This window comes from Cryptomeria japonica, chromosome 11 (genome assembly GCF_030272615.1).
Source record: "Cryptomeria japonica chromosome 11, Sugi_1.0, whole genome shotgun sequence".
Taxonomy (NCBI): Eukaryota; Viridiplantae; Streptophyta; class Pinopsida; order Cupressales; family Cupressaceae; genus Cryptomeria; species Cryptomeria japonica.
The window spans coordinates 46760528-46774676 of NC_081415.1; the positions used below are offsets into that span (position 1 = coordinate 46760528).

A 14149-nucleotide genomic window follows, 5' to 3' on the forward strand; every position below is an offset into this window, starting at 1 on the left:
GATTGAACTGAAACATAAAAAAAATGTGATTCATATTCTTCACACTATCAATAACACCACACATTCACCACAAATGACACAACCAACACATGACCGGTTATGCGCACATTCCAATACAAAGTCAGCATGTCGCTATGTTATGTACAACCCAGCTAACGATTTAACCATAAACTATCCATGACATTCCGCTCTAGAACATATTTTATTGCAATTGCAACGAAATAATGACTATGATCCATCGCCAACACTGTTAAAAAGGCTTCATGTGTTTTCCCCATCCAAAATACAACACAAAAACTAGACTTTCTTAAGGATTGATAAAGAAGGATGAAAAACACGCTTAACGAATCGGTTGTGTCTATTCTGGCTCCAAAATGGACCTTTCCTACAACGTGTTACCGACAATGTTAGTCAATCGCAGCCGCAAAATCGATGTTGTAAAACGAGTGTGTAGCAATCAAGATGGTCAATCTATGTCAGAGAATACATAGGGATTCATTACCATTAACAAAGTCTTTGACGATAATTAATGGGTACAGAGACCTCCAATTCATTTTTCAAAAGACACAAGTCTTTTGAAACGAGTGTCTATTCTAAAGCTTCCATCTCTTTGTTGACATGGGAATATTATTATTTATTAAAAACGTAGTCTTAAGTTATGAAAATAAAAAAGAAAAAAACACTCTCAAGGATAGACACATGAGGAGTTCGTTGTGCCAACTCAAGACATCTGAAACAGAAGCCCAAGTCACATTTCAAATCAGAGTTGGATCATCGAACACATGTACTTCTCAAACATTACAAACATTAATAATCTAGAAATACAAATACACTAGGATGAACATTAACACTCTCATGAAAATCAACAAAATATATACAAATTTATAACACATAGTTCGCAAGAATCAGGATTTTTGGTTCACATATTCAACACTGGTTTCATGACTCGAAGATCCATAAATAACAATCGGCTCAAAAATTATATCTTATTGTCTAATTTGGTGCATCTATAGCATATAATATAAGGCATCAACCAATTGCATTGTTCATTTTCATTATTATCAAATTCAGTAAAAGTAAGGACATTAATATTACATGATCAAGAACTAAAATTTATACATACATTTGTATCGCATAAAATAATTATATACAACAAACTATATATATATATATATATATATATAACAAGCGCCTTTCAAAAAGTTGCACAAGCCCAAAGATTATTAATAAGGGGACATTACAGTGCAAGTAGTATTAAACAAGGGAGAGAGAGCAACAACCTGGGAACGTCTGGACGTTTGTTGGGGGACTACTCAATAGTCCTTGAAAATCAACAACCTGCATGGATAACTAATGTTATTGGTAGTCTACATTGGGAAGTAAATGCATTTCAAAAGACATAAAAGGAACCTACATGTTCATATATGAAAATGCAGTTTAACATTCAATATAAACTACCACTAAGTAATTTATATCACCTAAATTATATCTGTCCATTTGCCATAATGCCAGAGTTGTGCCAGAGTTGTCTATATCAACCACCTATTTTTGTACTGTTGTTGTGCACTCAAGGATAGATGCCTCTATTCTGACTCGAAATCAACGCTATGGTCCGACTAACACGCAACTTAGTCACACGTTTTACACTATATTTTACATTCAACGAATGCAATTGGATAACATGTCACTAACACGCAGTACCATTTGTCTATTCTCGAGCCTTGTTATTAACTAACTCCATCTCCTATTGTAAATTGCATCGCGTGTTAGCCTTTGGCTTTACCGCTGTTAGCTGCATCAAATCACAACTCGTACATGAACAATGGTTTGAGAGGTTGTGTCTCTTCTAGTTCCAAAATAGACAAATCGTACAGACTAACAACGCTGTGTTAGACAGGAGCAACCATCAAATGCAAAACCTACGATTAAAAACCTGCCACAAACATGGGGTGTTAGTCCCCCCATTCTGGTTTTTGTAGCCACAATAGAGGCATCCCACTACGAGAGTAACTTGAGTTTCATGCTAGTGTTTTCTCAGACAAAAGTACCAAGTTTTGCAGCATGCGACCTCTTCTTCCTACCGGGATGCCATTCGAATGTGATTCCTTCATTCGCAAGCTTTTAATGTACATGTTATGCACAATAAACCGACGGTAAACACGAAGCATGTCGCAACCATCCTCTGGCATGTCCACATAATTTTGCGTGGGCGCCGAGGACTGAAACCGAGAACTCGACAACAACTCCACATCACATACCATGGGTTAGAGCACCACGAGAAGTTGGCAAGGTATGCATGTCTTGGAAATGTATGTCAATGCATGTTGTTGGTACGATACGTCCATTGTCGAGCCACAATACACATAGCCTCCCACATATATTTGCATATATGTTTATTCTGCACTTTTCGAGTGTGATTAGGTGCTTCCAACTCATGTCATGTCTATTCTGGCTTCAAAATGAGATTGTAACAACGACATGAATGGACATACATGACACGCGTCTATTCTGGCTCTAAAAAGGACATATCGTACCAATGACATGCATCAACATACATGTCGAAGAATAAATATATATGCAAATACAAGTGGCAGGCACCTAATAGCTACATGAAAGACAAAGTGAGGTAAAATGTTTTGTTTCAAATTGAGTTTCTTTTACATGGTCTTGACCTTGTTTACATGTTATGGTTTGCCTTTTGATGCAAACAGACTCCTCAAAATCAAGTTGTTGACTGGTTGATGCAACCATTCCTTGACTGTGTGTGACCTGCTCTTGTTTAGGAGTTGATCTGCTGTTTGCTGACAATTAGGAGTTGATCTATTGTTTGTTTAATGATAGCAAACATGGTGCCTTTTTCATTTGCCTAATGTGGAAAAAGTAAGACTAATGCGCGAATGAAAACATTATTGTTGAAGGGCTCCTTGTTGAGGCAACCTTCGTCTATTTTGCCTCATTGTTGAAGGGGGATTTATGGGACTGTAGGTTTTCTTTTTTTTATCTAATGAGCACCTAAGAATAATGGAAACAAAGCATAATATTTCCATAGTTTCTTTTATCTATGTTTTATTCTGTCGTTTTCCTCTGTATTGCAGTAGACATGTTTGTGTGTTTGTGTGTCTCTTCGTGAGTGTCTGTGTGTGTGTGTGTGTATTGCTTCATATTGACATATATATATACTAACACACACCAAACCGCAAACAAACAATGCAAACCTTGACGGTTTTCAACAAAATCCGAAAAATCAACCCTCAACAAGGAGCCGTCAACAATCAAGCAGGGAATCTTGGTATCCTGACACGACCATGCTGCAAAATGATGCCTAATTTTCACAGACAGAACACAAAATGACACAAGAAATAAAAAAAAATTATTGAATGTCTTAGGGTTTCAAATTACCGCAGCCGCCTAAGCCTCCACCCAAATCGTTGTCCTCTTGACACCTCCCGAGGGCACACTCACAACCACCTTTGCGATACAAAAATAATATAAAAATTTACAATTTCAAACACAAGGTTGACGAAGGAATCATAAAACTATCTTTATCTGTTAGGGTTTGAATTTACTGATGCCGCCATAACCCTACACAACAATCTTCAATTGTACCACCCCCTGTACGCTACGATACCTCCTCCCTGCACATGAAAAAAACCCGCGTGTTAACAGGTGATAACAATAAGACTAACAATATACCAGACAACTTGCATTATGCATACGGTCGAATTTTCTCCTCCCCTTCGGAGCCACAGATATTTTGAGAATGCATACCTATAACTCCAATTGAAGTGCAACTCCTTTGCTCAGTGATTCAACCGGGAACATGAATTTACACAGTCGAATATTTTGTTTCGCCTCCACCAGTGCGTTCTGCATGCACCTACCAGACGAAATATATTTTCAATTTTTGCGAAATCGAGTTTTCATTCAAAATTTTTAAAAAAATTAATTGAAAATTGTGCCCATAACACGTGCATGCCGATGTTAGTCGACTCGTGGACGCAATAAAGTGGGTTACCCAAAAAAATGGCCGCATGGCCATTCAAAAAAAAAAAAAATCAAAATTGGCAGTCACCGAAAATGTAAACCGCTTGCCTGGTGGTATGTTAACTGCCTCGCCGGATGTAACCGTCGCATTGTGGTGACAACGACCGAGAAAATGTTAACTGCGAGCAAGCTTTTCCATCAAACGCTAAACGACAACATCATCCACGTCATCACAGCCACGAATTCCTCCATGTCATCTGTGGGTCCCAGGAACGTCGCTCTCATAGACTTGTCGTACTTGAATGGTATGTCTTCATCATAATGATATGTCTTCATCATATAGAGGCATGTCGTTTTGGAGGGCAATGGCTATGCAGCGGACAAAATGGCCCGCCCATGCCATGCCCCTCATCAGGCCAATCGTTCCCACGCCCGTACAATCCGTTACATCCGCCCTGCAATTCGTCACATCCGCCAGTTCCGTCCTGCTCACTGCGGCTTTATGTTTTTTTCATTTATTATGTTTTTATTTTTTAAAACTTATAATGAGTAAAATAATTAATATTATAAATAATAAATAATATATTTAATTTTTTTATAATAATTTATATGTTTAAATTTTTAATTTCTATTACTTTATCTTGTTTTTTCCATTTATTATATTTTTATTTTTTACAAATTATAATGAATCAAATAATTAATATTATAAATAATAAATTATATATTTAATTTTTTTATAATAATTTATATGTTTAGACTTTTAATTTATTTTAATAGAAAGTATATTACAATATATAATTAATTGTAAGATATATATTATATGTAAATTTTAATAATATTATTTTACAAATATAAGTAAACAATAGTTTATTTTTTCTAAATATATTCACCTTTTAAATTAAAATACTTGATAGATTTTATTATAAAAAATAAATAAATAAATTTAAAATATAAAATAATTAAATGATTTTAACATTAGAAATAATTATATGGTGTTTGATATATATTGCCATTGAAATCAATAGTAAGTATCAAATTAGTTATTTGTTAGTTATTTGTTAGGTTATAATCACTTACTTAAAATCACTCACTTAGTTATTTATTAGGTTAAAATCATAAATAAGTAAATTTAAAATAAAAAATAATTAAATGATTTTAACATAAGAAATAATTATATGGTGTTTAATGAGTATCAAATTCGTTGTTTGTTAGGTTATTTGTTAGGTTGAAATCACTTAGTTAAAATCACTCACTTAGTTATTTGTTACGTTAAAATCATAAATAAGTAAATTTAAAATAAAAATTAATTCAATTATTTTAACATAAGAAATAATTATATGGTGTTTGATATATATTGCCATCGAAATCAATAATAAGTATCAAATTAGTTATTTGTTACGTTATTTGTTAGGTTAAAATCACTTAGTTAAAATCCCTCACTTAGTTATCTGTTAGGTTAAAATCACTTACTTATTTGTTAGGTTAAAATCACTTAGTTATTTGTTATGCTAAAATCATTTAATTATGGTGTTTGATATATATTGCCATGGAAATCAATAGTAAGTATCAAATTAGTTATTTGTTGCGTTATTTGTTAGGTTAAAATCACTTAATTAAAATCACTCAGTTATTTGTTAGGTTAAAATCACTTAATTAAAATCACTCACTTAGTTATTTGTTAGGTTAAAATGGTGTTTGATATATATTGCTGCAATTTTAAAATAAAAAATAATTAAATGATTTTAACATAAGAAATAACTATACGATTTTAACCTATCCTAATAAATAAGTAATTTTAAAATAAAAAATAATTAAATAATTTTATCATAATTTATTATTTAACATAATTTTAACATAATTTTAAATATATAATTTATTATTTATAATATTAATTATTTTATTCATTATAACTTAAAAAAATAAAAACATAATAAATGAAAAAAAACGTAAAGCTGAAGTGAGCAGGACGGAACTAGCAGATGTGACGGATGCAGGACGGATTTGACTGGCGGATGTAAGGTATTGTACGGGCCATGAGGGGCATGGCATGGGCGGGCCATTTTGTCCGCTGCATAGCCATTGCCGTTTTGGAGCCAGAATAGCTACAGCCAAACAATAAATGGTGTCACAGAATCTCACATACATGATGTTGCCCATTTCAACATTTATTCAGAGTGGGCCTCATTATTTAATCATTAACTGACCACTTGCCATGTGTATTCTGAAACGAAGTTGAGTCATGCAGAAGAAAGCTTATTCGAACGTACACATTTGTCTTGTTCGTCACGCTACAACTGATGAAAGCGTGTTAGAGTGAATTACTCCTGCTTTAAAAGATATCGAGTTGTATTTTCATTGGTCACGCTACAATTTGGGATTTTTCCCATCGGTGATATCATTTACTTTAGTGGATGACGGGTCCCTTCATTCTGATCATTTGGAGACCACTTGTAGTGGAGAGAAAAGCATCTTTTGACTAGTTTTATGTACCATTGTAAATTTCATTGGGGGAGAAAGCATCTTTTCTTTAATAGATTTGACTAGTTTTATGTACTATTGTAAATTTCATTGGGGGAGAAAGCATCTTTTCTTTAATAGATTTGACTAGTTTTATGTACTATTGTAAATTTCATTGGGGGAGAAACCGCGTAAAATAATTCTGTGGGCTCTTGTCAGTTGTCAGGTGTCACTCAGAAAAAAAAGGTAGAGTTAGAGGATGAAAACTCGTACAAAACTGAAGATTAAAATTTCCATTCCTCTGTGGCTCCTGAGTTCATGGCGTCTTCCTCCTCATCTAACAAAAGTTCTTTCACTGAATTGGAAAGGAAAACGTTAACTGTATCTGAGAAAATATATGATGCATTTATCAACCACCGAGGCCCTGACGTGAAAGACACTGTTGCTTTTGCACTTTACGAATCACTGGAGGAAAAGGAATGTTGGACATTTCTTGATGATCAAGAATTACAATTGGGAGATTTAATTCCCTCTGCCATACAAAATGCCATTTACTCTTCTAAAGTGCAGATAGCCATCTTCTCACCGGGATATGCGGAGTCGTCTTGGTGTTTAGATGAGCTTCTTCTCATGCTGAAAACCAAGGCTCAGTTTATTCCCATCTTTTGTGACGTGAAGCCTTCTGATCTTCGCTATCCTGACAAGGGAGTTTATGCTCCTGCATTCGCTCAACATGAAGAAAAGGGGAGATTCAGCGACGAGAGGCTTCACCAGTGGAAAGAAGCCCTCCACTCTTCTTCACTCATCTCTGGCTACGAATTCAGCACATCTAATGAGTAAGGCTTAGGTTAAAATGCCATTTAGATATTTCTAGTTTGTTTAGATTGTTTTCTTTCAATTCATTACGATTCAGTGTTTTAAATCTTCCTACTTACCCTTTCCATTCTGATTTTGAACGCTTTTAAACCCTTAAAATTGCCAGAAATGTCGAGAGGCTGTGTACAAAAATTGCCCTTGCTGTGCAAAAAGAGGATGGAAAGATGAGAAATGCGCAGCAACTGTGCCTATCGAGCTGCGTGTGTGAAATACTTGGATATTTAATCAGAAGCATAACTCAGAGGTCAGATCTTCATGCAGAGGCAGCAACATCAACAACAAGTACATCAGCACAAGTTAAGGTATGTAGTCTTCCGCCCAGAGATTCACATTCTGTGGGCATAGAATCCAAAGTTGAACACATGGTAGGTTTGTTAGAAGACCCAGGAGTTCAAGTCATAGCCGTCGTTGGTATGGGCGGCTCGGGGAAAACATTTCTCCTCCAAAATGTCTTCAAAGCCGTAAAATCCAAGAACGACTATTCCATTTGGCTCTCTATTTCTAAATCTTATTCTCTCGAGAATTTGCAACATGATATAGCCTCCCACATAGGCAAGCAACGTGAAATTGTGGACAACAAAGTATCTAAAGAGAGAGCAGCTGAACTGATTCATGACCATCTCCTAGGGAAAAGATGTCTTATTGTGTTGGATGATCTGTGGACGCTCTCCACAGAAAATAGTCTGATTGACAAACTTGGTCTACCAACTGATAAAGACTGTAAAGTTGTGATTAGCACAAGAAACAGGCAGGTTGCTCTAAATTCAAATGCTCGAATTTATGAGATGAAAAATTTGTCTGATGAAGACAGCTGGAGGCTGTTTTGTGTCTATGCATTTCCGAATTGTGTAGAAAATAGAGCGCCACTGCTTATGGAAGAGGAGGGTCGGAAGATTGTGAAGCAATGTGGAAATTTACCTCTTGCTATCAAAACGATAGCAGCATCTCTGGCTAACACACGACTTCTCAGCAAATGGGTGTTGAAGCGCCGTCAGCTCGAAAGAGTAGTTACTACCAGTGGTGGTCATGACCCTGTCATGGAAATATTGAAATTAAGCTACGACGCTTTGCCTGCATACCTTAAAGCGTGTTTTGCATATCTTTCCTTCTTTCCTGAGGATGAAGAGATAGATTCTGAGTATTTGATAAATCTATGGATAGCGGAAGGATTCATCCCAGCAGGAGAGGATCAGTGGGATTTGGGCTGGGATTGGTTAGATCAACTTGACCAGCTGTGTCTGATTCAGGTGTGTGAGAGAGGCGATGGCAGTTATTTAACCAAATACTGCAAAATTCACGATTTATTGCATGATTTGGCCATACACATTTCGAAAGAAAATAGATGTGCTCTTTCAGTTGAGGAAGTCTCTAGACATACAAGTGGTGCCACAGGCTGGTGTCGGATTTTACTGGCCAAGAAAGGTCTACATGTCAATCCCATCTCGGAGAGCCGTCCTATTTATCTCCGTACACTCACACTATCCCAGAATGAGCAGATTGCAAGCATTCCAGATAACTTGTTTACCACTATTAGAGGACTGCGCGTTCTGGATTTGAGCTTCACAGACATAACTACATTGCCTGCGTCACTTGGAAAGATGATTCTTCTTAAACTCTTGAATTTGAAGAAGACAAACATTACCAAGGTACCCAAGTGTGTGAGACATCTAAAAGGCCTCCTGTTTCTTGCTCTCCCTTTATGCTGCAGGTCATTACCAGTATGGATAAGTGAACTAAAATCTCTTCAACATTTCGAAGGCTGGGGTATTGATCCCATGCCAAAAGGAATATCAAAGCTGGCGTCTTTGAGAACACTGCGAGCATTTTTTAATTTATCTATAAATGAGGATGAATTCATGAGGCTAGGTGATGTGGTTAGTATGACCCAGCTTCAGGAACTACGGTTAATTCTTAACCATGACATGGAGTTGGAGAGGATGGAAGAAGGTATCCTTGCACAGCTGTTGAGGATGCGCCGTCTGGCAATCAGGAATAACATCAAGGGAACGGAGCTTCCACAGTTTCCGGAGAATATTACAGCAATGAAACAGCTAGAATATCTTCTACTACAGAGGTTTGTGGTACCAAGATGGATATGCAAGTTGACAAATCTGAGGGAATTGTGGTTACAAGAGTGTAGCGATTATTCGGAGTTGGAAAGAATGCCCAATCTTGTGGGTTTATACTTGAATAAAGACAAGAGCTGCAGAAAATTGCCGGAGGCCTTTGGAAAGTCTGGAGGGTTTCCACAACTCCGTTTCTTACAAATTACTAATTTCTCTTCATTAGAGGAGTTGCCAACATTGGAGGAGGGAGCGATGGTATGTCTTGAACAATTTCTTTTATTCTTATGTCCGAAAGTAAAAAAAGTGGAGGGATTGGAGCAGTTGAAAAGATTAGAGGAGTTTAGTTTCTACGACTCTGGGATGATGAGTAACTGGTGGAAGACCTTATATGAAGATGGAGAATACTGGAAAAAAATCAAAGCCATAAATCCCCAGGTAAATATTACTGCTATTTAACAATATTAATGATTTTTTTTTTTTTTTATATATTAAAGTTAATTTTATTTATGAAATGTAAATATTTAGATGAGACAGATTCTTTAAAAAAAACATATATGAAGAAATGTATTTGATTGTATTCAATTATTAATTTTATAGAATATGTTTATGATTTGGTAAAGATTTTAAAATGATAATGAAATTTGTTTAAATTGATAATGATATTTCTCAATTCTATTAGATTTCCACAATCCATGATTATGATAAACAACTCCTCAATTTAATTGTGTGTAAGTTTGGATATGATATTTTTATTTTTAATAGAATGTAAAATTACTTGAAATGTGAAATGATTTGTACATTTATACAAGATAATAAATGATTTTAGATTTAATTTACATATTTAATAAAATACATAATTTAGCTTAGAAGTTCAATTAATTGATAATTTTAGTGGATAAGATAAATTGATATTATTTTAGGAAATTTGATGTGAAATATAGAGGTATATAATTATTTATCAATATGAATAACTTTAGAATTATAATGTTTTGAGTTTGGGAATGGTATCTCACATCAAGTTTTATTTATGGCATATATTTCTTAAGTTGATTTTGCATCTCTAGATTACTTTTGTGTCAAGAGGTTTGTGCTTCCTTACTCATATCTAATCATATTCATTTTGTGCTTATGCTTGATTCACCAAATTTATCTATGTTTTCTTGTTATTTAGATTGACAATATCCTAATACATTTAGAACTTTAAGAAAATTGCTAAAGAACATGTTATCTAATAGAAGGTATGCAATCCTAACTATTTCTTCCTAATTAATTATTTCCATATTAAAACAGAATTAAATAAAGCATTGCATGCATATGCATTGTATTTCATCCTTGTTTGCTAAGTTTATCCCACTGCATGGGCGTTAGTAGTTATCTTTAGTAGAATTAGTTTAAATGGAGGGTTTTAATTGAAGAATGAGTAATCAATGGATATATTGTATTGAGTATACTTTAGAAGTTTGTCTCATCTAATAGGTTAATAATATAATATAATATTATTTTATTAATTTAATGTAATATTATTTATTGTATTCCCATTTATAAGATTTGATCTCTTGTACTTCAAGTGTTTGGCTAGTTTGTTGCATGGAATATATGATTTTTTTTAAAGAAAGGTCCATGTTTTTTTTTTACTTGCTATTTTATTGTTAGTGTTTGAATCTTTTCATTTCTAGTTCATCGCTTAGATCTTACTTTGATGGATTTAATCCTGTTTAAGATTTGAGTTGTTCTATTGCATACCTACATTGTAGTTAGGAATTATTATTCTAACTGTGCTCCCTTACACTATGAGTTGAATCTAGTCTTCTATGTTTTAAAATATGAAAATTAGTGAAAAATGTTATCTTATCCGATTTCTTGTGTATTTAAGATTTTTTTTCTTTTTATTTTTTTCTTATGTTGAACATGTGTGTTAGCCTAAGTAATGTAGCTCTGCCAATAGTAATTGATCTGTGGTGCCTACATGGTATCATAGTGATGTTTTTGGATAAAAAATTGGTTTGATAATTTTGCATGTAATTTTAAAAACCTTATTTGTTTGCATAAAGAAGAGATTGCAATTTGTAGAGACATTATTTGTGTTATATTTTCTTGGTAGAATCTCAGATGTCAATCTGCATAAAATGATAATTTTGATATTGTGCATTGAGCCCTTTTGTGTGTGGTGGATGTGAAATCCTTGCACAACAAGGCCAATTTAATTAGCAAACATCATCTGTGTCGAAGGTGTGTAAATCTGATTCAAAAGGCAACACTGTCAATCGTTAGCTCTTTCCTTGCTTTAGAGTTTTATTGCAAGGCATTAAAGAACATTGTAAGGCATAATTTTGCTTTTGGCGTGGAAATATGAGTGGCTGGCATGAATTTTTGAGTAGAAATTATTTCCAAATGCTAGATGCTTCATTTTGTCCTCATCAATTTTGCAAGTTGGAGCTTTGTTATAGTGCTATGTTTTGTTTGGTTTTTAAGTTAATTTTAGGGTTTACTTGTGAATCTATTAATATATTATAATATATATAAAAAGAATGCATTTGAGATTGGAGGTGTCTAGCAATATGTAATTATGGATATCTTGTTAATTCTTTCGTTGTACATATTAGATACAAGGGATTTGGTTCAATAATCAAAAGTATAATTGAATTGCATTGTTTCAGGCCATACATTATTTCCTTTACCGTAAAATTTTGGTTGTAGTTTTGGATTTTAGGGTTTTAACATTTTGCCCTGTCAGGACAACCCATATCAAGCTATGCGATGGCACTCTCCCTTTCTGAGCACTAGTGTACTGCTCTTGTGTTTTATTTGTAAGCCTCTAGAGTACCCTTGTTATGAGATTCATCTTTGTGTAACTTGATTGTTTGACCTTACCCCGTGAAAGTGAGTTTAGACCATGTATTGTTCGTCCTATGTTTGTGTGTTTGTGGGTCATATGTCTATCTCCTAGCTTGGGGGGTGGTCCTTCGAGGTCCACATGGTTGGGTGGAAGATGCCTTCTTCCATTAGGGATTTTGGACCTACTCATGCATGGATTGACTTCACTCATTCTCCATTTGCCTCTATTGGATTTGGTCAACTTATTGGATTAGGTGAAGAATTCATTCATCTTTTTATTGTACTTATGTCATATCTAATGTAATCGTATTATGGACACGCCTTTTAGGCAAATGATGTAATCATGATGTAAATGTAATGTGATTTGGTAGGACCTATGTTAGTAAATTGAAATAATGATCTTATGCAATTTCAAATGCATTTATATTTCTTTTTATTGTACTTATGTCATATGTAATCATAAATTATGGACACACCTTTTAAGTGAATGATGTAATCATGATGTAAATGTAATGTGTTTTAGGTGATGTGATTTGGTAAAACCTATGTTAGTAAATTGAAATAATGATCTTGTGCAATTTGAAATGCATTTATATTTAGTTTTATTGTACTTATGTCATATCTAATGTAATTGTATTATGGACATGCCTTTTAGGCGCATGATGTAATCATGATGTAAATATAATGTTTTTTAGGTGATGTGATTTGGTAGGACCTATGTTAGTAAATTGAAATAATGATCTTATGTAATTTGAAATGCATTTATATTTGTTGTTCGGTATCTTGTCTGTTATAGGAACTATTGATATTGGGTTCTAAATGAATTTAGCATTAGAAGTTATTTGAATACAATTCAATTTCCTAAATTCCGTTGTGTATGGATAGTTTATTGGTTTATGCTTTTAAATGGATTAAATATTAGCTATGATTAGATTTGATTTCATTTATGTGTTATGGGTGATTTAGTAACATTGTTGAGGGACCTTAGAAGATAGTTTAGGAGTTTCCTTCCACATGTGCAATTAAAGTTGATTTGTTCTTAAATTATTATAAGATGCACACTTAATATTAAAAAAAATAAAAATATTTCACTCTTATTTGAATTAGTTTAGTTAGATCCTCTAGGTTCCTTGACTGGGCGCTGCAATTTGCATCTACATCTCTTTGAAATTTGATTGGATTCAACAAGTTTTTGAGGGGCAGTATTTGAAGATTTGCTGATGATTTGGGCTACCTGTAAATATAGCAACTTAATCGATTTCAATAGGTGAAGCAACTTAATCGATTTTAATAGGGGATGACTTGTTTCTGCCAGAAATGTTGAGATATCTATTGTTACAGCTTACATAGACAAAGCGAATGTAATTATTTAAATAGTGTCCATGTGGGACCAAAAGTAGTTCCGTGAACTTAAAGAGTACAACCATTAGCCTACGATAGATAACAAAAACAAAAGCTAAACAAAGTAAATTAGACAATCTGATTGACAGTAGCTACAGCACTTTTATCAACAATAAGATGTACATAGAAATTTAATATATAGGCCGTCCACTACATAGAGCCTCATAGTTCCTAATCATCATGCAGGGTCCACAATCAATTTTAAAGTGAAATATAGATCATTTAGGTTATATATGCTAAAGTAATTTTATAATGTCCTAAGGTATATAGGTGGTAGGCTGAGATAGGAAATAGTATTAAATGTATCCAACAAAATTTCTCCGAATGGACACTGCTTCTTTCAGATATTTTTGTCATCTTCTCTGAAAATTCAATCTGGTGATGCCAACAGCAAACATGATTGCAAAAAATACAGGGAAGATGACCAAAACTGCAGCCACAATACCCAACATGTCACGGTGAAATCCAAAATAATCTTTCAAGAAGTCTTCTACCGATTGCTGAGATTTGCCATTGATTCTAATCTGCTT

General features: G+C 34.0%; 1 protein-coding gene across 1 annotated transcript; it reads left to right on the forward strand.

Moving 5' to 3' along the window:
• The first annotated feature begins 6679 nt into the window (after window positions 1-6679).
• On the forward strand, window positions 6680-10022 carry LOC131076782 (probable disease resistance protein At1g61300). The gene is made up of 2 exons (XM_058014100.2): window positions 6680-7277; window positions 7424-10022. The coding sequence occupies exons 1-2, from the start codon at window positions 6760-6762 to the stop codon at window positions 9837-9839; spliced, it is 2934 nt and encodes a 977-aa protein (XP_057870083.2). The 5' UTR covers window positions 6680-6759; the 3' UTR covers window positions 9840-10022.
• Window positions 10023-14149: the final 4127 nt, after the last annotated feature.

Excerpts from the sequence above, each read along its gene's own strand:
- LOC131076782 (XM_058014100.2), top strand. The coding sequence starts at position 6,760 with ATGGCGTCTTCCTCCTCATCTAACAAAAGTTCTTTCACTGAATTGGAA. Across the intron at positions 7,278-7,423 it reads GAATTCAGCACATCTAATGA|AAATGTCGAGAGGCTGTGTA; the intron begins GTAAGGCTTAGG and ends TAAAATTGCCAG.